This window comes from Microtus ochrogaster, chromosome 15 (genome assembly GCF_000317375.1).
Source record: "Microtus ochrogaster isolate Prairie Vole_2 chromosome 15, MicOch1.0, whole genome shotgun sequence".
Taxonomy (NCBI): domain Eukaryota; kingdom Metazoa; phylum Chordata; class Mammalia; order Rodentia; family Cricetidae; genus Microtus; species Microtus ochrogaster.
Window position 1 is genome coordinate 9676767 of NC_022017.1, and position 25338 is coordinate 9702104.

At 39.1% G+C, this 25338-nt stretch overlaps 1 protein-coding gene across 2 annotated transcripts in view; it reads left to right on the top strand.

Moving 5' to 3' along the window:
- Positions 1 to 25338, top strand: part of Nell2 (neural EGFL like 2) — a 338769-nt gene that overhangs the window by 85710 nt on the left and 227721 nt on the right. For both annotated transcript variants that reach the window (XM_005354010.1, XM_013348697.2), the window contains 6 exons: positions 12253 to 12426; positions 12515 to 12611; positions 14977 to 15049; positions 15224 to 15306; positions 16249 to 16377; positions 18052 to 18154. In XM_005354010.1, coding sequence (XP_005354067.1) covers positions 12253 to 12426; positions 12515 to 12611; positions 14977 to 15049; positions 15224 to 15306; positions 16249 to 16377; positions 18052 to 18154 — 659 coding nt within the window. The remainder of the gene's footprint in view (positions 1 to 12252; positions 12427 to 12514; positions 12612 to 14976; positions 15050 to 15223; positions 15307 to 16248; positions 16378 to 18051; positions 18155 to 25338) is intronic.

The following is a 25338-nucleotide window of genomic DNA, read 5'->3' on the forward strand; positions in this document are numbered from 1 at the left end:
TTCTCTGCATCCATCCTTTAGAACAGGCTATCCCTTCTGTACTTCTCTGTATCCATCCTTTAGAACAGGCTAGCCCTTCTGTACTTCTCTGTGTCCATCCTTCAGAACAGGTTATCCTTTTTGTCCTTCTTTGTGTCTGTCCTTCAGACCAGGCTAGCTTTTCTGTATTTCTCTGTGCCTTTCCTTTAGAACAGGCTAGCTCTTCTGTACTTCTCTGTGTTCATGCTTCAGAACAGGCTAGTCCTTCTGAGCTTCTCTGTGTCTGTCCTTCAGAACAGGCTAGTCCTTCTGAGCTTCTCTATGTTCATCCTTCAGAAAAGGCTAACCCTTCTATACTTCTCTGTGTCCATCCTTCAGAACAGGCTAGCCCTTCTGTACTTCTCTGAAGCTATTGTCTCCATGTCTTTGTCTAATTTCTCCTTGCTTGCTCTTTTTTATAACTTAGCAGAGGCAAAAGAGAGGGCTTATTCTCAAGCAGTTGCTACCTTTGTTTCCAAACTCATCATTGACCTGCATCAATTATACATAACATAGGCTCCATAAAGACATTTTATGTAAGTAAATCATGTCCTTTGACTGTATTTATCTCCATGCCAACCCGCTTTCTTTGTGGCCCACACTCTCCTGATAGCTCCCTTGGCTCCCCAGCCTCACTTCTCCTTTCTCTTCATCTGCGTGATGTATCAAATAGCTGTTACCTTTTCTCCAGCAGCTGACATCCTGTGTGTTTGACCATCTTTGTGCTACGAGTCAGTCTCCTTAATATTAGTGCTTTGCTAAACCTGTTCTTTTTCAGTCTTTGTCCAGGATGTTTTCAAAACACAGTGCCATGAAATCCCCTACTCTCTGAGATCAAAGGGGTGGTCTTGTGTTGTGTTGCTTCAGGGATGGACCTGACAGAGTGATGAGGAAAAGAAGGAAAGACAGATGAATGAGCAGACACATGGATAGAGAGCTGGGGCCAGCCTGGGTGACCTGGGCTTTCAGCTGGAGAAGCTACTATACTTCACTAACTCCCACAAGCTCAGGGAATTTATTACACAGAGTTGCGCAGGGAGGCAGAGTTATTGAATACGGCTAAGCAAAGAGGTGATGCTGTTGCATGCAGACAAACAAGGAAGCACACTGTACATGTACACACTGGGTCAAAGGGACAGCTTTAGCTAATCATGGCAGGAGCAGTCTCTCTAGAGGAGCAGTCTTCAAGTCATAAATATCCTGGGGGTGGTGGTGAGAAAGCTATGGAGAACAGTTTCTGGATGTACTTGTAATCAGGCCTGAGGAAGACCTTGCCATCCAGCTGAGCCTGATGTTGTGGAGGCCTTGGCATGGCTGTGCCCATGTCAACATCACTCAGTCACTCAGAACTTCACTCCTCTTCAGAGCTTCCTCTGTTCCTCCTAGTCTTAGAATTACTCTGTCTTGTTGACCTCATGATTCATAGTAATACATTACCTTTATTTTGTGTGTGGCTATTTTCCCATTTGTTATATGGGGTAACTTGGTGGAGGGGTTGTTACTAAAGCCAGGATATTGAATGCCAGGGCTTCATTTGTGAATTACTTACAATTGCTACTGATCTTTTGTCTTGGTGATGTAGCTGTGGCTCCCTGGATAACTTTTTTCTTTTCTTTTTTTTTTAAAGAAAAATTATCTTTTTTCATTTTGCATACCAATACCAGTTCCCACTCCCTCCCCTCCTCCCATTTCATCCACCTACCTCCCCACCTTCCATCCACTCCTCAGAGAGGGTAAGGCACATTGCTTTGGCGAAGGACCAAGACCCTCCTTACAATATCTAGGCTGAGAAAGGTATCCATTGAAAGAAAATAGGTTCCAAAAAGCAGTAGGTATAAATTCTGGCGCCACTGCCAGTGGCCCCACAGTCTGCCCCAGCCATACAACTGTCAACCACATTCAGAGAATCTAGTTTGGTCCTATGCTGTTCCTTCCCTGTCCAGCCAGAATTAGTGAACTCCCATTAGTTCAAGTGAGTTGTTTCAATGGGTGTCTCCATCATGGCCTTGGCCTCTTTGCTCATATTCTCACTCCTCCCACTTTCTGACTGGACTTTAGGGGCTCATCCCAGTGCTCTGATGTGGATCTCTGCCTCTGTTTTCATCAGTTGCTGGATGAATGTTCTATGGTGATGTTTAAGATAATCATCAATCCGACAACAGGGCAAGGCCAGTTCAGGCACCCTCACCTCTATAGCTTAGGGTCTTAGCTGGGTTCATCCTTGTGGATTCCTGGGAATTCTCCAGTGCCAGGTTTCTTCCTAGCACTATAATGGCTCCCTCAACCAAGAAATGTCTTTCCTTGCTCTCTGTCTCTCTCCTTTCCCCCTCTCGAATACCCTGTTTCCTCAAGTTCTTCTCCCCCTCCCCTTCTCCTCCTTTCCTCTCCTGCCCTTCCTTCTCCACCCACTCCCATGCTCCCAATTTTTTTTCAGGAGATCTTGTCTATTTTCCCTTCCCAGGGGAATCTATATATGTTTCTTTTAGGGTTCACCTTGTTACTTAGCTTCTCGAGGGTCATGGACTATAGCCCTATTATTCTTTGCTTCACAGCTAGTGTCCACTTATGAGTGAGTACATACCATGTTCATCTTTCTGGGTCTGGGTTGCCTCACTCAGGATTTTTTTTAAGTTCCATCTATTTGCACACAAACTTCAAGATGTCATTGTTTTTTAACTGCTGAGTAATACTCAGTTGTGTAAATATACCACATTTTCTTTATCCATTCTTTGGTTGAGGGGCATCTAGGTTGTTTCCAGGTTCTGGCTATTATAAATAATGCTGCTATGAACGTAGTTGAACAAATGTCCTTGTAGTAGGATTGAGCATACTTTGGGTATATGCCCAAGAGTGGTATTGCTGTGTCCTGAGATAGACTGATTCCCAATTTTCTGAGAAACTGCCATACTGATTTTCAGAGTGGTTGTACAAGTATGTATTCCCACTAGCAATGGAGGAGTGTTCCCCTTAATCTGCATGCTCTCCAGTATGAGTTATCATTGGTGTTTTTTATCTTACTTATTTTGACTGGTATAAGGTATCTCAGAGTAGGTTTGATTTGCATTTCCCTGATGGCTAAGGATCTTGAACATTTCCTTAAGTGTCTTTTGGCCATTTGAGATTCTTCTGTTGAGAATTCTGTTTCATTCTGTATCCCATTTTAATTGGATTATTTGGAATTTTGATATCTAATTTCTTAAGTTCTTTATAAATTTTGGAGATTAGTCCTCTGTCTGATGTGGGGTTGGTGAAGATCTTTTTCCATTCAGTAGGCTGCTTTTTTTTTATCTTATTGACTTTGTCCTTTTCTTTACAGAAGCTTCTCATTTTCAGGAGGTCCAATTTATTCATTGTTGCTCTTATTGTCTGTGCTACTGGTATTACATTTAGAAAGTGGTCTTCTGTGCCCATGTATTGAAGGCTATTTCCCAGTTTCTCTTCTATCACATTTAGTGTGGTCAGATTTGTATTGAAGTTTTTAATCTATTTGGATCTATTTGCATTCTTCTACATGCTGACATTCAGTTATACCAGTGTCATTTGTTGAAGATACTTTCTTTTTTCCATTGTATAATTTTAGCTTCTTTTTTTTAAGATGTTCATAGGTGTGTGGATTAATATCTGGGTCTTCAATTCAATTCCATTGGTCAACCTGTCTGTTTTTATGCCAATACCAAGCTGTTTTCACTACTATAGCTTTATAAAAGACCTTGATGTCAAGGATGATGATGCTTCCGGAAGTTCCTTTATTGTATAGGATTGTTTTGGCTATTCTGGTTTTTTATTTTTGCTTTTCCATATGAAGTTGATTATCATTCTTTCAAGGTCTGTGAAGAATTGTGTTGGGATTTTGATTGGGATTGCATTGAATCTGTAGATGGATTTTGGTAAGATTGCCGTTATTAATTTGATCCTTCCTATCCAAGAGCATGAAAAATCTTTCCATTTTCTGATATCTTCTTCAATTTATTTCTTTAGAGACTCAAATTTCTTGTCATACAGGTCTTCACTTGTTTGGTTAGAGTTACCCCCAAGATATTTTATATTGTGACTATTGTAAAGGATGATGGTTCTCTGATTTCTTCTTCAGCCCATTTATTATTGTATATAGAAAGGCTACTGATTTTTTTTTTAGTTGATCTTGTATCTTGCCACATTACTGAAAGTACTTATCAGCTGTAGGAGTTTCCTGGTAGAGTTTTTGGGGTCACTTATGTATACTATCATGTTGTCTACAAATAGTGAAAGTTTGACTTCTTCTTTTCCAATTTGTATTCCCTTGATCTCTTTTTGTTGTCTTATTGCTTTAGCCAGAACTTCAAGAACTATGTTGAGTAGATAGGGAAAGAGTGGAAAGCCTTGTCTTGTTCTTGATTTTAGTGGAATCCCTTTGAGTTTCTCTACATTACTTTGATGTTGCCTGCTGTAAATTGCTTTTTTTTATGTTTAGATATGTTTCTTGCATCCCTGGTTTGTCCAAGACCTTTATCATGAAGGGTGTTGGATTTTGTTGAGTGCTTTTTCAGCATCGCTGAGATGATCATATTTTTTTATTCTTTCAGGTTATTTATATGGTAGATTATGTTGATAGATTTTCATACATTGAACCATCCCTGCATCTCTGGGATAAAGCCAACTTGATCATGGTATATTTTTATATGTTTTTGTATTTGGTTTACCAGTATTTTATTGAATATTTTTGCATCAATGTTCATGAGGGAGACTGGTCTGTAATTCTCTTTCTAGGTTGAGTGTTTGTGTGGTTTTCACATCAGGGTAACTGTGTCCTCATAAAAAAAGTTTGGCAATGTTTCTTCTGTTTCTATTATGTGGAAAACTTTGAGGACTATAGCTATTAGCTCTTCTTTGAAGTTATGGTAGAATTCTGCAGTGAAACCATCTGTCCCTAGTGTTTGGGAGGCTTTTGATGACTGCTTCTATTTCCTTGCAGGTTATAGATCTATTTAAATTGTTCACCTGGTTTTATTTATTTTTGGTATGTAGTAACTGTCCAGAAAATTGTCCATTTCTTTTACTTTTCCAATTTTGTGGAGTATAGGTTTTTGTAGTATGACCTAATGATTCTGGGGATTTCCTCAGTGTCTGTTGTTATATAACCCTTTTCATTTCTGATTTTGTTAATTTAGATGTTTTCTCTCTGCCTTTTGATTAATTTGCATAAGGGTGTCTATCTTGTTGATTTTTCTCAAAGAACCAGATCTTTGTTTCATTGATTCTTTGTATTGTTTTCTTTGTTTCTATCTTATTAATTTCAATCCTCAATTTGATTATTTCTTGTTCTCTACTCCTTTTTGGGTGAGTCTGTTTCTTTTTGTTCTAGAGCTTTTAGGTGTGCTGTTAAGCTGCTAGTGTGAGATTTCTTCATTTTCTTTATGTGGGCACTTAGTGCTATAAACTTTCCTCTTAGAACCGCTTTCATAGTAGCCCATAGGTTTGGGTATGTTGTGGCTTCATTTTCATTGAATTCTAGAAAGTCTTTAATTTCTTTCTTTAATTCTTTCTTAATCCAGGGATGGTTCAATTGAGCACTGTTCAATTTCCACAAGTTTGTAGGCTTTTTGCAATTAGTGTTGCTGTTAAATTCTAACTTTAAACAATGGTGATCTGATAAGATACAGGTTATTCTAATTTATTTGGTATCTGTTGAGGTTTGCTTTGTTAGCGAATATGTGGTCAATTTTAGATAAAGTTCCATGAGATGTTGAGAAGAAGGTATATTCTTTTGTATTTGGGTGAGATGTTCTGTAGATGTCTGTTAAGTTCATTTGAGTCATGGCATCTTTTAGTTCTCTCATTTCTCTGTTAAGTTTCTGTCTGGTTGACATGCCTGTTGTGGAGAGTGGGGTGTTGAAGTCTCCGACTATTAGTGTGTGGAGTTTGATGTGTGATTTAAGCTTTAGTAATGCTTCTTTTATATATGTGGGTGCTCTTGTATTTGAGGAATAGATGTTCAGGATTGAGACTTCATCTTTATGGTTTATTCCTGTGATGAGTATAAAGTGTCCTTTTCCGTCTCTTCTGATTGATTTTAGTTTGAAATCTATTTTTCTTTTTTAGATATTAGGTTAGCTATACCCGCTTGTTTCTCATGTACATTTGATTGGAAAATCTTTTCCCAACCTTTTACTCTGAGGTAATGTCTGTCCTTGAGGTTGAGGTGTGTTTCTTGTATATAGCAGAAGGATGGATCCTGCTTTCATATCCATTCTCTTCGCCTGTGTGTTAATTCCTATTATTTTTTGGTGGTACTGTTTGTGTTTCTCTTCTTTGGGGTTTGTTGGTGTGAGTTTATCTGTTGCCTGTGCTTTTGTGGGTATAATTAGATTCCTTGAGTTGGAGTTTGTCTTCTAGTATTTTCTTTAGGGCTGGATTTGTGTATGGATATTGTTTAAATCTGGTTTTGTCATGGAATATCTCGTTTTCTCCAACAATAGTGATTGAAAGCTTTGTTGTGTATAGTAATTTGGGCTTGCATCCATGGTCTCTTAGTATTTGCAGCACATCTGTCCAGGTCCTTCTGGCTTTCATGGCTTCCATTGAGAAGTCAGGTGTAATTCTGATAGAATTGCCTTTATATGTTACTTGGCCATTTTCCTTTGCAGCTCTTAATATTCTTTCTTTATTCGGTACATTTTGCATTTTAATTATTATATGGTGAGAGGACTTTTTTTTGTTCAGTCTATTTGGTGTCTGTAAGCTTCTTGTAGCATCATAGGGATATCCTTATTTAGGTTTGGAAAGTTTTCTTCCATAATTTTTTGGAATATATTTTCTGTGTCTTTGAGCTAGAGTTCTTCTTCTATCCCTATTATTCTTAGGTGCCCCAGATTTCCTGAATGTTTTGTGTTAAGAATTTGTTGGTTCTTGGACTTCCCACAGGGCAGGGAACCCTAATTGCTCTTTGTGCTGACGAGGGAGGGGGACTTGATTGGGGGAGGGGGAGGGAAATGGGAGGTGGTGGCGGGGAGGAGGCAGAAATCTTTAATAAATAAATAAATTAAAAAAAAGAATTTGTTGGATTTAACATTCTCTTTGACTGAAGAATTTATTTCCCCTATAGTATCTTCAACACTTGAGATTCCCTCTTCCATCTCTTGTATTATGTTGATTATGCTTGTCTCTGTAGTTTCCATTTTTTTACCCAGGTTTTCCATTTCCAGAATTCCCTCACTTTGTGTTTTCTTATTGCCTCTATTTCATACTTCAAGTCTTGAAATATTTGAACTGTTTGCTTTACCTGTTTGTTTTTTTTCTTGAGTTTCTTTGAGAGGCTTATTTATTTTTTCCAATTTTTTGTTTGTCTTTTCCTCCATTTCTTTAAGGGAATTTTTCATTTCTTCTTTAAAGGTCTCTATCATCCTCATAAAGTTACATTTAAAATCGTTTTTTTCTGCTTTTTCTGCATTAGGATGATCAAGTTTCTTTGATGTATGACCACTGGGTTCTAGTGTTACCATGTTGCTTTTTAGGTTGTTGAATGAATTCTTGCATTGGTGCCCACCCATCTCTTCCTCAAATTGGTGCTGGCAGTGCCTTTGCCTTTGGTTCAATCCTTGCAGTTGCTGTCTGTGTCTTTGGGAACTGTTCTTAGTCTGCCCTCTATTGTTGCTGTCTGCGTCTCAGGGAGTTGCTGAGGTATCTTTTGGCCAGCTCTCTTAGCCCACTCTCTTGGTTTTTTCTCTTGGTTCACTCTATTGGTCCACTCTGTGCAGCCACAGCTTGTGCTTCAGAGTTTCTCTCTTGGGCCTCTCTGTATAGTTGCAGCCTTCAGGGTACTTCAGAGTTCATTTGAGGTCATGGGGGACAGAAGGGTTTTGGCTTCCTGGGTATTTTATTCATGAATTTTTTTTCCAGGAAGACTTGTAGTGTCCTATTTTCATTGACTGTGAAATGACTACCTTCCATTTTGTTTATGTATTTATTACTGGGGATCTCTAAGATTCGGCATTGCTTATCTTAAGGGCACATTCTCAACATATCCCATGACAATATTTGCAAGAGTAATTAAACTAACAGACTATTATTTTTTAAAAACCGCTTTTGTTTATTCTTTTATGTGAGAAAGGTTTATTTTTATTAAAAATAAAGTGCCTAAGAAGCTGTCAGTTGTTAGTCACTGGATGTTCTCAAGCAATCTGGATGATTGTTTTGATGGGAATGTCCTAGATGAAACTACAGTGTCATTATCTGGGTAGATTCAAATTAAAGTACTTTCTGTCCCAGAGATTTACACACACTCAAGATACAATCCAGTGTAAATTTTCATGGCATTTCTGTAGGAAGCATGACTGCACCATAGGAACTGTAGGTCTTCACACTGATGCATGCAAAGTGTTTATTCTTTGTCCAGAACCACACAATATACACATTTGATCCTATTTAATTTAATTCTGTTAACAGTGGTTTGAGATTTCCATTCATATTGTCCACATTTGATAGGAAAGGAGACTGAAGTTTAGAAAGGGTCTTAACTGTCCCATTGCTGCATTTAGTACAGGGGAGACAGAGTTAAAGCTTTGTGTTCTCTTAGATTTCTGAATTATTGAGCCTTGCTGATGACCAGATATCTTTAAAAACAAACAGAATAACATGACTAGGGTTAATTCGTTTTTTTATAAGGGATATCAATCAAAGAACACAATGCTTCTTATTATTTCTTTGACATCTGAGGCAACCACTGGAAGTAGCTGGGGGACAGAGCTTTCCACAAAGGATGACCAATGCCACCACACTCACAATGCATGTGCCTCTGCTGGACCTTTGCATTTTGTTGTGTTTTATTTTTTACTGACTTTGCTACGGCTCCCTTCCTACCACTGTGGTCAACTTCTCTATGAGTGGATTTTTCTCCTGCTTTGCCTTTAGCTTCTGTCTCCTGGTCTCTGCATGTTCCCATGGGAACTACAGGCAACCAAAGAATGCAGAGAGCAGGAGAAAGAGTCTTCCCTAGGGAAGAGCACACCAATTGGTTATCTGATACCAAATGGTCAGCCCTGAACACATATATACAAGTAACATAATAGAGCTGGTGCAGGTTTGTATATAAATATATAACATGATGTTATAATCGATTTATATATTATATTATATATCATAAAATATATATAAAATATAAAAATATATAAAATAGTTACATATATATGTAACAATTACTAAAACAGAGTATGGATTTGATAAAAAAAAACATGGAGCGATAAATTGGAGAGTTTGGAGAGCAGAAAGGGAAGATAGAAATGATATATTTATATAATCTCAAAAATAAATTAAAATTTTTTAAAATGTATTTAATTTGCTTGTTATTCCCAGAGAAGGATTTAAGGTAGATCTTATACAGATATTGGCTAATCAAGTGTTAGCATTACTGAGTGTTTCCTACTTTGTGTGTACAATGTTGCGTTTCCATACATGTGAGAAAATGGAGGCAGGAAGAGGTCAGGCCAGGTCATGGGCAGCTGTGAGGGACAGAGTGGAACCTGGAGCTCAAAGCCTGTATGGTTAGCCACTTGCAGTTATGCCTTCTGGAGCTACCCACATGACGAAGAGTTTGTCATTTATAGTGGATGATGTCTTCTTTATCGTGAGTGAGGTGCCACTGTTTTCTAATTTAGGATTTCAGTGTAAGCAGCATTTCTACTGCTAACTAGAGGAGGGTGCCTGATTGCAGCAGTGTGGCTCTTGGCTCAGTATGTTGAGAACTAACAGGTATATAGAAGAGGGTGGTGTGCTTGCAAATGTTAATTGTTTTAAAAAGCAAATGCTTTTCTATCCTCAAAGAACTAACTAGTTGAATTGATAATACAATGAGTATTTGTTGTTACTGATATGATCAAGTGTATTCATAAGGTTGTCATCCTAAAATGTTCATCATCACTTCACTGTCATGAGGAATGGTTACTTTTCAAATGATAGCAGATATTGGTGAGGAAAGTGAACTCATACCCCATGAGTGAGAGTGAAAAGTAGTTTATTCATCATGGAAAATCATATGGCATTCCTCAAAACACTTCACCATATCTGAGCACATATCCAATGAGGGAGTTGGTGTGTGAAGGCTATCTGCACTTCCATGGCTTTGGCAGCAATATTTACATTTGCAAGATATGGAATCAGCTTAAGTGCCTCTGAGTGGGTAAGAAAAAGTAGTCCTAAAAATAATGAAATCTCATCATTTAATGAATCTGGAATATAGTACAGTATATGCAATTAATTCAGGTGTAAAAAGATAACTCACATACGTTCTCTCTCAAAAGTCGAAGCTAAAACTGTTGACCCCTTAGAGGTATAAAGTAAAGAAAAGGTTACCAGAGAATGAGAGTGGATGGGGAAGGCAGAATGAAGACAAGTTGTTGGTAGGTAGAATATCAGAGCTAAATAAGGATAAATTTTAATACTCTAAACCAAAGTGATTGATTTGTTAACACTTTATGGTGTGTTTTAAAACCACTAGAATAAATGACTGTGTTCCTACCACAGAGAACTGATAAATGTTCTATGTGGTTAGTATGCTAGTTACTCACATTGCCTTCTTAACATTCATCAAAAGAGACATTATACCAAAAATTCATAAATTTGTTATAATATCAATTAAAACTAAATGTAAAAGGAGTCAGTCTTCTGTTTGTGACTCTGGATAACCAACTTGATTATTTTTCCTCTTCTTCCTTCTTCTTATTGGCTTTTAAATTTTTAACAGTTTTTTGACATTTTTATACATGTACACAATAATCATATCCACCCCTCTCTCACTCTCAATCTCCCGTTAAGATCATCGCATCTTCCTTCCAACTTCCTCCCTTTCTAGTCTTTTATTTGTTTTTAATCCACTGAATCTAATGAGTGCTGCCGTATGTGTGTGCATGGGTGTGGGGTCATCCACTGGAGCGTGAGAAACTTCCAGTGCTACAACTCTAGAGAGAACTGACGCTCTCTTTCACAGCAGCCATTCGTCCCTAATAGCTTCTCCGCGAAGCATGAGTGCCAAGGAGTACCCTTCTATACTGGAACTTTAGAAAATTAAAACGTAATTTAATCACTTTCCCTCTTCCCTTTCCTCCTCTAGCTAGCCTTTCCTTTGCCCACTTATTCCCTCTCTCAAATTGATGTTTTTTCTTTGATTTTATATACATATATATGTGTGTGTGTGTGTGTGTGTGTGTGTGTGTGCATGCATACAACCTTCTGTGTCTATTTTTTATTATTATTTTCGAGACAAGATTTCTCCGTAGTTTTTGGTGCCTGTCCTGGAACTACCTCTTGTAGACCAGGCTGGCCTCGAACTCACGGAAATCCGCCTGCCTCTGCCTCCCAAGTGCTGGGATTAAAGGCATGTACCACCACTGCCCGGATACTCTGTGTCTGTTTTTATTGCTTGTGTGTATATGATTTCGGGATGGACTAACCACTTTGTATTGGATAACCAGTTAGGGAGCTCATCCTTTGAAGAGGTCAGTTCTCCCTCTCTCAGCAGTCATTAGCTGCCTACAGTTCTTTGTCTCGACTGGCATACCTTGAAATTTCATCCTCCTAATTTACATTATGGAATTTTTACTGGCTTGATCTTGTGTAAGGTAATAACAGCTATTGTGAGTTCATGTGTACAACAGCCTTGTCATTGCCAGAAGACAGAATTTCACAACAATTCTTCCCGTTCTTTCGTTCTTTCTTTCCCTCCCCTGTGATTCTCCCTGACCCTTAAGGGGGTGGTGGAGCTAGTGATGTGGCATAGTTTTCTTCCTATGGCTGACTGCTCAGTCACTGTTTTCAGCACTTTGCAGTCCTTGGCTCCACATTAACCACCACCTACTGCCATTTAGAGGCTTCTCTGGCCACGGCTGAGAACAACACGACTCTGTGGGTGCAAACATAAATATTTAGAAGGCATGGTCATTTAGTAAAAACATCATTTTTCCCCATGGCCTACAAATTTCTTAGACATTACTTTGGACCATATTAAAAGCATCGCTTCTTCCCTCCTTCCTCCTTTCCCCCAGCCCGGGTTTCCCATTCCCTCTTAAACCTTAGTTCCTAGTGTTCAAGCCCCGTCCTTTCCTATTACATGTGCTCTGCTATCTCCTGTTGTTTGCTACACTTCTTACTTGGAATGTCTGGTTGTATTTTATAGAGAGAATAGAACCTATGTGTCTGCTCCATCTCTCTGGAGAAGCAGCTTATGTAGTCATTGCTGAGATTTACCTGTGGCTCTTCTCTGTGAAGGTACCTGGAACTGGAAAGCAGCGGCCATCGGAATGAGATCAGACTGCATTACCGCTCCGGCACTCACCGTCCTCACACGGAGGTCTTTCCTTATATTTTGGCTGATGCCAAGTGGCACAAGCTCTCCTTAGCCATCAGTGCCTCTCATTTGATTTTACACGTCGACTGCAATAAGTAAGCGAATCATTCTCATTTCAAGAATTGGAAGACTCTGAGAGATTCCTGTGTGCTCATGGCCATTCTCCGATATTCTATCTTTCAGAATCTATGAACGAGTGGTGGAAATGCCTTCTACAGACTTGCCTCTGGGTACCACGTTTTGGTTGGGACAGCGAAATAATGCACATGGATATTTTAAGGTATCGTTTAGCTTGAGTTTGAGCATGAATTTAAAATGGAAATACTCTCTAATGAGTTTGCAAAAGTTCATTTCACTTTCTAGGGCATGAAACAAAAATCCTGGTTGTGAAAAAAAAAATCCTGGTTGTGCCTTTTTACTTTATGTATTTCTATTTGCTTTCTATTTCTGCTTTTTAGAGCATTTGATGATGTGTTTATTTTTATTTATGTCTATATGAGAATGTTGGATCCCTTGTAGTTATAGATGGTTTTGAGCTACCACATATAGGTCCGGGGAACTGAACCTGGGTCCTCTGGAAGAGCAGACAGTGCTCTCAACCACTGAATCGTCTCTCCAGCTCCATCTTAGACCAATTTTAAACTGGTAAAAATAACCCCCACTCACATTTTAATCTTTCTATATTACAGAAATGGCAATCAGGCCATAATTAGTAATCAATATGACATTCTTGAGATTAAGAATTCAAAATTGTAAAAATAGAAAATGTTAACATAGAAACATCCCACCTGAGAGATGTCACCCATGATGATGCTTTTACAGAGTCATTAGTAACCCGGGGTTGGAAAAATGAGTCATGGTTCCCTCATGCACCAATCCCTTAAAACAGAAAGCCATTAAAATTTATCTCTAGTGAAAACTTGGAAGCAGTCAGAATTTCCTCACTAGAGAGGATCAGATGCTGTCCCAGCTGAATTTCTGCAAGTCTTGAGGCTGAATAAATAGAAGCTAGATAAATGTTTACCAGCGGCTGCTCATTGTGTGAACATTTCCCCAGTACTGCCACCATTGGGAAGTCAGAGAATGTGGGGGATGTCCCACCTGTGGACTTAGTGAGTGAGGAGACACCAATCAATTCAAACTTCTGAGCCCAGTATGTAATGTTAGAGTTAATTAAATTATATTAACAGAGTTAATATTAAGAAAACTTAATATTACCTGTTCTCTGGAAACCAGATGGTGTGACTATGCTATTTTATTTAATTCCGCACTTTGAAAATGTTGGTGAGGGTCTTTTCTCCTTCTCATACATAAGCATCAACCTACCCAGAGAGGTGAAGTAACTTGCCCAAAGCCAGCAGCTAGTAGGTGACAGATGTGGGGAATTGATTCCACTCTTTAAAGCCCTAAAAATCAATGCCCCTTTCCCATGCGAGGGATGACAGATGCATGCTGAGGGTTCCAAATCTCTCTCTATTTAATTATGGCCGTCTTGGAGTCAGCTGTGGCCTCACAGTCCCCACACATGAATTATTTGTATGGCTATGTGACTTGCAGTCTTTATTGTGGTCCGAGAATAGTGCTCGTTAGGTGTGCAGCGCAGAGATGCATAGCACACACACCAGCCTGATTTCCATGGGGCTTCCACCAAGTCATAGCTACACCCAAGCTACTCCTGAAATCCCAGATCAAGAAACAGACCTAGTAATTGCCACACTGGGTACTGAAACAGTTGTCACTCACGTTGCCACTTGCTGCTAATCACAGTAAATATGCTTCTCAGGTGGTGAGTCTTTATAAGGACGCTATGCTCTTTCGAGCATATCGGTTACAGTCACCCATCTCTAGACTTTCTGCTTGGCGTTCTTCAAGATGATCACATTAAACACAATGAAAGTACATGAAGCTCATAGGAGATGGGGTGGTGGGAAAGAGGGAAGGCTGGAGTACCTTAGATAGGGTTGTTTTTATTACCACTGGCCTTGCTTTGAGTCCATCCAGCTCGCAGCTTAGGCTAGGGGTGCTTTAAATGCACAGGCTTCCATGTAAAGTGGGTCGCTTGCTGCTGGCATTTAAACAGCTTCATGCTAAACTTCCTGCATTCCTAAGCACCCTAAAAAAAGCCTTGCTTTACCTGCTTACTAAGTCCATCATCCTTTCTGAATCAGGAGATCAACTTTAAAAAGAAACTCAGTAAACAAAAAAAGAGAGAGAAATGTTTAAATGGGCGTAGCTTTCAAGACTCAGTTTACCTACCCTTTTCCTTTTGATCATTGTTAATACAAAACTGGTCTCCGGTCTATGGTGATAAAGCCCAACATGATTTTTATGTTGATTCTTAAAGGTCACTTTGAAGCCCTGCTTCTGTGGTGAACTAAAAATAACTTCCCATAGCAATAAGCTTATGACCACATCCTGGAATCTTGACATTTAATCTTTAAAAACATTGTCAAGGAAAACTACCTGGGTAATTCTCTGTTTTGCCTGATGAATCTCCTTCCCTAACATGGGCTGGTTAGGAATAAATCCAGGAAGGTTCTAGATTCAGGGGTTTGGGAGGATCTGTTCTTTAACACTTTTCCTCACGAACTTGACTATTTCGGGGAAGGAAAATAATGCTTCTTTTATTTTTTTTTTATGCACAGGGAATAATGCAAGATGTGCAGTTACTTGTCATGCCCCAGGGGTTCATTGTGCAGTGCCCGGATCTTAACCGAAGTAAGTCTCTTAGCCCTGCACTGCATGTTGGGATGAAAAGTGGGACTCTTACCTCGTTTTGTTCAGAATGCCAGTTTGAGATTGGAGTTCACACATACGGGCTGTCAGTCCAGATTTAATCAGATAAAACCCCTGATGAACACAGCTTGATCAGTGTCCTGTTTGTAATTGCAGCCTGTCCAACGTGCAATGACTTCCATGGACTTGTGCAGAAAATCATGGAGCTGCAGGATATTTTATCCAAGACCTCAGCCAAGGTAAAAATGACTCAGAAATACACCGAGAATGCTTTGCAGTCATGTGACTCCAAATAGCTCCTGTATCACCATAGATTTTCATTTTTGAGACATTCCTTTTACAATTTACTGGGACTGAATTGAGACTTTTGCTCAAGGAAAAAGGTTATAATGTTTATTAGGGTTTATAAATATTTAAATCCTAGTCATCTGTATAACAAATGACTCAGTAAATCAGATCTGGAGCAGAATACCTGTTTTATACTCTGCTTTACTGCTGCAATATCTTTCATTGCCTAATTTTATTTCTTCTTATGATAGATTATTGTTATTTATAATTATTTTATACTATTCAATTATTATTATTATTCATTATAATCAAGGAGGTGTAAAGACAATGTAAAGAATATGAACATCAGTTTTGGGACAAGAATATGGGTTATGAAGAGTTTTTAGCTGTCACGCTATATTTGTAGGCTCATTCACCAAAGGCTGAAGTACATACCAAGTTAAATGTCATGTTCACCAGATTTCAAATTTTGCAAAGTATTGAAGGATATTTTTGAATGCTGTGTGTATATGTGTGTGTATGCAGTTTGTTATTTATATGCTGTAAATTCTAAATCTTTTACTTGAATAAACCTATTAATGGATTAAATGCTTTTTAAAAATGAAAAATTCTCCCTTGCCTCGTGGATGGTGTTATTCTCAATTAGCCTCAATTTGTGTCTTGTAAATCATGATTTTTGTTTTAAAGATAACTTTTCATGTGTAAAGTGTTGAGATGCTTCTTTACAAATTTACAGGCTTGATATAATAATTTGCGGTGGCTTAATATGTTTATGATAATTGATGGTGGGCCCAGCACATTGCAATTGCTGTTCACTTAACACAATTTGATGCTGCTGGATCACCGTGTGTTTCCCAGTGGCTGCAATGGTGAGCCCCGTCTTTGTGCCGTAGCTGTCTCGAGCTGAACAGCGAATGAACAGGCTGGACCAGTGCTATTGTGAGCGGACATGCACCATGAAGGGAACCACCTACCGAGAGTTTGAGTCCTGGACAGATGGCTGTAAGAACTGCACATGCCTGGTATGCCTCCCAATCACATTCACAGGGGACTCAGATGACCCCCCCTATTAAATATTTATTAAGACAATGTATTCATGAAAATTTCAAGACCTGTTTTCTCTAAATGCAACACTAAAATGCTAGCAAACCTGCTCACTTCTGAAGAACGGTGTGTTACATTATTAAAGACACTCTGTAGCTGTGGCTGTGGTTTGATTATGGTTTGAGGATGCTATGAAGCTTATCTGGCGTACATGAAGTTAGCAATTTAAATTAGGGTAGCAAGGCTAACCCCAAGGGAGCCTTTCCTGTAACCCTTAGCATTTCTGGGGAATTCTGCCCCCCATGTTTTTATTAATGAAATATAAAGAAACTGAATTTTATAGAGTATTAAATACTGCATCTAGACTGAATAATATAAATAATATATTTTAAATAGTCTTTAATAGTTGGCTAATGTAGAATACACACTACACAGTTTAAGTAAGTGTGATTTTATTTAATTCTCAGTAAAAATTATTTTTATTGCATTATTATTTTCAAAACTATATTCATGTTTCAAAGAAAGCTTCAGAACAAGTTTGGTTTTAAACTTTTGAGTTCCACATGAACTCGTCTGGAAAAATGCTAGATTTCTGTGAAGGAGTCATAGATCTATTTGAGTCAGCGTCTTGAAATGTTTCCTCCTACTCGTCCAGTTGATTCAAAAACAGACTATCATGCATGTAAAGAAGATCTAAAGAGATCTGTATGTTAGTGTGATTCTCCGTGTGTGTCTCTGTGTTTGTGTCTGTGTGTGTCTAGGTGTGTGTCTGCGTGTTTATGTGTGTGTGCCTGTGTGTGCATGTGTCTGTGTGTGTCTGTGTGTGTCTGTGTATGTCTGTGTGTATCTGTGTGTGTGTGTGCGCATGTGTCTATGTGTGTGTCTGCGTGTGTCTGTGTGTGTCTGTTTATGTGTATCTGTGTGTGTGTATGAAAGAGAAAGAGACAGAGAGAGTATGCCATTGTGTGGATGTGTGTGTACATGTGTGTACCTCTGTACATATGCACATATGTGCGTGTATCTGTGTATGTATGTATGCACACTTGAGAGCATTTGTGTGTGTATGTGTGTGTGTGTGTGTGTGTGTAAACATACATGTTTGCATCTGGGTGGGAGTTTGTCCATGTGTAGTGGGTGTTTATGTGTGCACATATATGCATCTCTTTGTAATATGGTTTTTACTTAAGATTATAATATAATAAAATTATAACACTGTACAATTATAGTGAAACCTCCCAAGTGGGGCCAGAAATGTAAGTCAACTTGTAAGGTGTGATTTGGTGAGGTTTACACACTGACTCAAAAAGTCAGAGCAGCTAGATGGGTGATTGGTTTATAAGAAATCCGGGGATAATGATGTATTCCAGGCTAACCCCTAGCTTGCTAGTTCCCTGTGGGCTTGTGTCCTTCTCTATATCCCTACAGAAGGTGCAGATTTACTTAGTAAAGATCAGTTGATGGGCAAAAATGGGAGCCAATGTCAACCGCCAGAATGCAGCCAGCATTACTGTGGGTCACCAAATCATGGGTATTGCTAAAGAACATGGTGACATTTTATGTGAAGAGCTTGAACTCTATGAAATGCATTTAGAAGCCTTTGAGAAATATTAAATTCCTACATGGAATTTTTTAAAGTGATGTTTGCTTTTCAGAATGGGACCATCCAGTGTGAGACTCTGGTCTGCTCTGCTCCTGACTGTCCTCCTAAATCGGCTCCTGCATACGTAGATGGCAAGTGCTGTAAGGAATGCAAATGTAAGCAGACCTTTGCTGATCAATACCTTCTTTGAAAAAATACAACTCTGTAGGAAAAAACATTTATTGATCTCTTTAAGATGGACAAGTTAAATCACTTTCAGTTATGACATATTTTTCTATTTGGTGATCATTTTTACTTGTTTCTACTCTAGAAGGACATTTTAATTTTTCTTGGAAGACTCTTGCATATGGTGAAAGAAGCAGTAGAGATACACAAAATATATTTTCCAGGGGGCTTTCTGCCATTTGTGTTGCTTAATATAAATTTCTACCAAGTAAATAAAGAAGTGTGTATGCTCACTTTTCCTTGTACCAAGGAAGTCTGTGACTTAGGTTACTTGGGCAGCAGGTGAAATATGGCTTCATTACTCATGACAGTAGAATCCACTTGCATGGCGTCAGTCTGTGTTACATGTGGGGTGGGATGGAGGCTTGACTTTAATAAAAAACAAAAGAACAACAATAACAAAAACACTTGCAAGACCGTGTGAGGAGGCTTTGCTTCCTTTTCTTATATTCCGTATTTAAGCTCATTTCTGAGGTCTAGAAATGCTTCCAGAATCATTTGTATGCTTAGAAGCATTCTAGGCCATCCACTCAATCACAGAACTCCATGTACAAGACAATTTCTGAAAATACTTCTCTCAAGTCCTCACTAAAAGGAGCACTTTTTGCTATTGTTATTTTTTAGTCCAAAGGGGACACATATATGAACACTGACTTGTTCACTAATGTGTGGATATACAAGCACAAGATTCTGTGAGATTCATAAGGACAGAATGAGGGGGGGGAAAGAGAGACAAAGGGAAAGTAGGGGACAGGGCGTGAGAGAAGGAGCAGCAGCTGGCTTTAGTTTTGGTTTTGTGGGTCCAGATCTTCCTTGCTCTTATGCAACTGACTCAAGTCTACACCGTGTGTGTATTCTCAATATATCATCATAGAGACATCAGCAAGTTGCTTTAATTTTCTCATGAGATCATTTCAGATGTGCACCCTGGGCTAGCTAAGTATACTCAGAGGAGCCAGGAAGGTTTGGGTACAACACTTGAGCATCTTAATATAAACATTGCGTGTATACTATTCAAAATAGAAAATAGTTTAGTTCCTGTGTGCTTTGCCAAGTGATGTTTCTCATGCCCGCTCACATGTAACTCTGCAGGCTTTCTCTATGCCGAGAATGGTGCCATTCATTTCCTTGACCCTCTTTATTACTGACAGATACTGAGGACATCCCCTCAGTACCAATCAGACATTGCTGCTTATTATTACACCGCAAGATTTGCTGTGATTCTGTTTCTTCCTCTCAAAGGCTACGTGGTGTTTTGGTTACGGTTTTTCTTGTTGTCATCCATACAGAAACTTGAGGCACTTTTTATGGCTTTAGGCATAGTGCACATTGTGAAGGGTGAGGTTGTTGGATCAAAGCCTGTAATACTTTATAGTTTAAATGGCCAGCTCTTTCCAATTCACGCCACAAAAATATGGACTTGCTTGTTTCCTTCCTTAATGAGGGAGCTCTATAGGAGGCAGTGCTGGAGGCCCGAGGACAACACTTCTTCTGTTCTACTGGGTCTTTGAAAGGGCACTGGTTGGGTTGCTGCATCCCCATGCCTCCTAGTAACTTTACAAGATAATGCTGATTCATGGGAATTCTTCCAATAAAAGGGAACCCACGAAGCCCAAGAATGTTTGTTTTATCTGGTAGAATTATTATTATAATGAATCACAGTTCTCATATTCAGTAAGCTCTGTGGATGGCGTGTGAATATCCTGAATCCATGCTTTTTGAAATGGAAGTAGTTTTGCAGAAGACAGGGCACAGGATGCTGCCCTTTGATTCAGGGCACTAAGCTGCACCTGCTTAATCACGCTTTATTTTAAAATAAGAGAGAGCACTGAGTTTCCAGCTCTTCAGTCTGAATTGCAATTTCTCTTCATTATTAAAATCCTTGAATAAATGTATTTTGTGGGTTTTATTATTTTTCACACCCCATTACATTTTCTCAAAAGAGTTTCTCTGTCCGTGTAATGACATTGCTTAAATGGGCTAAAACTCTCCAGAAGAAAGCTTTATGTAAATGTCTATAATAATAATTAAATCAAACTGTCTAGTGTGGTACTAAAGGAAAAGATGGGATTATTATTTTTAGGTGATCGCAGAGAGCGAGTCTTCTCAGTAGCGTGATACTCTGAAACAAGCGAGAGGATTTCCCATTCGTCCCAAACTAAAGAGCAATAATCTAGACATCATTCACAGCAAATGCAATTTAAGATGAAGAAAAACACTTAAGCAGAAAATGCAGTTTCTTATCTGCAGTGTTGGGAGGTAATTGTTTTAAAAATGAGCTTATTTTATTCTCAATAGAGATTGTACAAAATGCCATTTTGAAATCAGAATAGGGGAAAATAAGATATATGCAATTTTAAGCGTCTTGGATAATCATGTGCAAAGCAGTAAGTTAGGATCGTATAATGAAGGCCAATGGACAGTAGAGTGCACACTGGAGCCTGAAGCCACAGCGCCTCCGTCCCTGGTGCACAGGACTTTCCATGCATGTCTCATGTACCTATGAGGCTCTGTGTTTCTGTACATGTTTACAGACTTTAATAGTTACAGATCAAGAAGTAAATGACTCTGGCCTAAGGGTGGGGCAGGACGCAATTCTCTTTTTCCATTTAGACATGGTTCCTTCCAATGGAGTAAAGTTTAAGAGCGTCTTCTTTGATGCCAAAAAAAAAAAAAAAACCCAAAAACAAAAACCAAAAAAACTGGCTTCAAGTTAAAAAATATTTTCACAGTAAAATATAGGCAAAGAAATTTCTTTTAAAAATTGTGGCTGGGCTTGATGTTGCTAAGAATGGAGCTGCATCCACTTTGGATGCAGCTAGCAAACTACTTGTTGAGCAGAATGGCAGATGTAGCCCCATCCCAAGCCCTGCTGAGTCTCCACCCACATAGTATACAGGTTATATAAGGCTTTGTTTCTGAATGACAATTCCATACCCCATTACTGACCTACTGTTTTTATTAGAAACCAAAATACAGGTTCTCTGGACAAAAGGTATAGAACACAATGGTAGTTTGTTAAGGTCTGAGGCCCAGACCTTGGGATGTGAGGTTGTTTTATACTTCTGTTACATCCTATAGATTAAGTAACTTCTTTATTCCGTGCTAGCCCTCATTTATTTTTTTTTTATTTTTTTTCTAGCCCTCATTTATAAATCTTCTTTTGGTTTGGAAACTGGTGTTTTTTAGATACTGCAATGAATTTAGTAACTCAGGAAAGATGATTTAAGCCCATAGATGATAACAGATCATACACAGCTAAACTGCTTAAAACTGTTATTCTTTCTTTTTGTTCATTATATGTGCATTTTACATCTTGTATCTTGGTCCTATTCATTTCCCTATCCCTTCACATCCACCCTCTGCCTCTCCCCACCAAAATCAAACAAAGTTTAAGAGAAAAAGGAAAAAGGGGGAGAATTTAAAATCTTGTCATGGAAGCTGCATGTGATACAGTAAACCCCTTTGTCTTTGTATCTTTACTTGCAAGTGTTCATTGCAAAAAGTCATTGGTCTGGTTCTAGGCGTCTGGTTTTTACTATACTATCGATGCTGGACCCTTACTAGGACTCTTCTTGGATATCCTGTTGTCCTGTGTTGTGGAGATCCTGCAACTTTGGGTCTGCAGGTCGGGGCCCTTTACATGCTCCAGCAGATCACAGATGGGGCAGATGTTGGAGCAGGCCAAGTCAGAACTTTGGTTCTGGGTCTGGGCAGCTGTGGGGTTGGTCACCAGCCAGTTCTCCCCGTCCTCACCACCAGGGTGACTTTTCCAGCATTGCCCCAGCTAATGCACCTCTTGCAGCAGCTGTCGCCAGGTGACACCAATAGTTTGTGGCATTGGCAATTTTGCAGAGACCTTAGCTTTTCTCAGAGAAGTTGTCAGGTCTGTACAGAGGAGCCAGCACTAACCTCACTGCTTCTCAAATTTTAATCAGAATACAAACTAGTTTGGGATCTCATTAACAAAAAAATCTTGTGATTCAGTGTGGGATGAGACCTGGGTATGTCCGTGCCCAACAAACTTTCAGGTGATCCCAACATTGCTTTGATTAGCAAGGAGCTAGCTAGTGGGTGTTCGATTTTCTGCACTTAGTTAGCATATCGCATGTGCTAAAACAAGGTCCTAGCATTTCTGATTGTTATCTCACTCTATGTCCTCCACACCCAGACTTTAAGTCTCAAGTGTGCATTAAGGACTCCGAATATATGTCTTAGGACTTGTTTTAAGCTGACATATGAAACATGGTTCTGAGTATGAGAACTGAGTATAAATCATCCCCTGCAGTGCATAATGGCTCCCAGTTGCTGGAGATCAGAGTGGACGCTCACTCGCTCACCCACTTGAAACAGCAACAGCAGCATTTGACCCTTTCTTCTTCTCTTTCTTTCTTTCTTCCCTTCTTTTTTCTATGTAATCACTGCTCTGATGCATAAAATATTTTATTACTGAAATACAAAGTCAGCATAAACAGAGAGCTGAGTTTGTGGTTCTCTGGAGATGGAAAAAGTCCTATGATAGGCAGGACCTTGAGGAAGTGGTGAGGTATACAAGTTCATCAAGGTAACCCCCCATGACTGAGCACCGATGGCTTTGTAAGATGTTGGGCCAGAGGTTGCACACATGTGCTCCCCGACTCTTGTCATGGGATGCCCATTAACACCTTAAGACTTCTCTGCAAAGAGGGCTTGTCTTGTTCAACTCTCAATTTTGGGTTTGTGCACCATGAACTACAAAAGAATCTTTTTTCTTTGCAATGTACCCATGTGTCCCTGTGTTATTAGCCACATAACTGGAAAGGTGAGTGTGGTGAGGATGTTGCTAAGAAACTACTTGAGTATGTGTGCACAGATTCAGAACTGACATACATGAAAAGTTGAGAATGTTTGAAGAAGTCCAGAATACCCCAGGATGGTCCAGTAAGGACACAAAAGACAGGAACATGTGGGCCCATGTCACAGACATGTGATGTAAGGCATAAGATGGAGACACTTATCACACTGGCCCTTTCTTGCCACAAGATAACCTGAACAGCTTCAGGACCTTTGCTAGTAAGAAGGTCATCACCAGATTTGAACCCTTGACTCTGTTGCTCTGAGGCAAAGTAAACCTTTTTTCATTAATACTTACCTGGTCTGTGGTATTGTATGACAGTGGATAATACAAGTGATTATTCACAAAATATAACTGTTTGAATAGCCATGTCCATTATATATATGTATGCGTATTATGCATAATATTTCCATATGAAGTAAAGAAGGGTGGAATTTTCATCAATTATTTATTATTAAAATGATTAATTATTTATTACAGCAAGTATAAATTTGACTACTTTGTAGTTCCTTACCTTATATAGAACAAAGCCAGTTATGCTAGTTCAGAAAAGTAAATTCTAGAGGATAATATTTGGTTATATTTTTGATGTTATAATAAAGAAAAGACAAGGAAAAAACACTAAGATAAAAACTTAAAATTTTAAGAGTGGAAACCTCTGATTTGGCCGATTCTGGTCACAGCTTAGGAGGTTTTCCTCAAGCCCTCGCAGATAACCCTTACTCTGTTTCAGATTTCTCATTAGTCTCTGTGCGTGTGTGTGTGTGTGTGTGTGTGTGTGTGTGTGTGTGTGTGTGTGTGTGTGTGTGTGTTTATGCTTATTCCGTGTGTGGGCATTTTGCCTGCATGTGTATGTGTGCCATATGCATGTTTGGTCAAAAAGGGGGTGTCAGTTTCCCTAGAACTGAGGTTACAGGCAGTTCTGAGACATCATGTGGGTGCCAGAAACTGTCTCTGCAGGAACACACGATACTCTTAATCTCTGATCCATGGCTTTGGCCCCATTCCTAGGTCTTGAACAATAGTTTTTTTATTATGCAGGATTTCTTTCGAAACTCTTGTGGAATACTCTACATCTCTTCTTTCTCTCAGATCTTTTGTGCTCTGCTACTCTCACGCAGAATATATGGTAATAGCTTACACTGGGTGGGTCTGCTGAGATGAAGAGTACTGGCTCGTGGGTAAATGAAACTTTCTCATCCAGATGGTAACAGCCAGGACCCACAGGCATGACGTCTGCTTTCTCTACTGCATGTTTTAAAATAATGAAATCGTTTAAATGAAAAGCACAAGAAGATTTAGGAATCAACTTAAATTCCTTTTCTCTTCTCTGAAAATTCTCTAATCTATACTTCTAAATAATATTCCTTGCCACTTATGCTTTTAAAATTATTTCAAAGATGTTGATTGTGGAAATGTTAGGTAACACACAGAAATATATTGTACCCAGTGAGACAGAGGGCCTCAGATAGTTTTTCTTTTTTCCTAGTCTATTCAAGCCTACTGAGCTGGCTTCTGGCTTTTATAGTTTATTGTATAATCGTTGGTGAGAAAACGTAAGCTGTGAGCCTTTTGGGGGTCTGAATTGTCATTGTTAGATCTGGAGGCTAATCACTATGCTCGGGAGAAGAGAAACGCATAGGATAACACATTCTTTTCACACGACCTCATGGATAAACATGCTTTTGAACTGATAAAAGAGTGAACCTTCCCGATAAAAAAAAAAATGAGAGCATTTCACAGCCGCAGCTGCACTGCGAATTTTCCACTCATGTCTGTGCCTGTGGTCTCCCTTCAGCCTTTCTCAGGCCCTGAATCTCAACAAAGGTCGCTTGATTTGTTAGTTGGGAAGGAGAGAGGTTGACGACTCTCACAGAACAAGATGGACTTTGTGTTTGTGCACTGATTTATTTAGTGTGTTGATGCCTTCAGACCACATCTCCTAAACACCGAGGGAGATGTACAGTACCCCATGCACAGAACATGAAGTGGGCTGTAGGGATTGTGTTAATGGTCTTGAGTAAGTTTTCAGTTTGGGAACTTCCAAAGTTAGAATCATCCTAGAAATAGCAATATGGCATGCAAACAGAAACATGGAGAATCTTAGTATTTAGTCACATAAAAATTTGCTTTCCTTTTAGATAAAATTAAAATCAGGTAATTCTTATGAATTTAACTTTTGTAGGCACTGGTATTACAGTGGTGAAGAAGGTTAGATTTCTCTCTGTCCTCCCAGACCTGATAATCACAGGAATTTGGAGGGAACAAGGGTTCAATGCA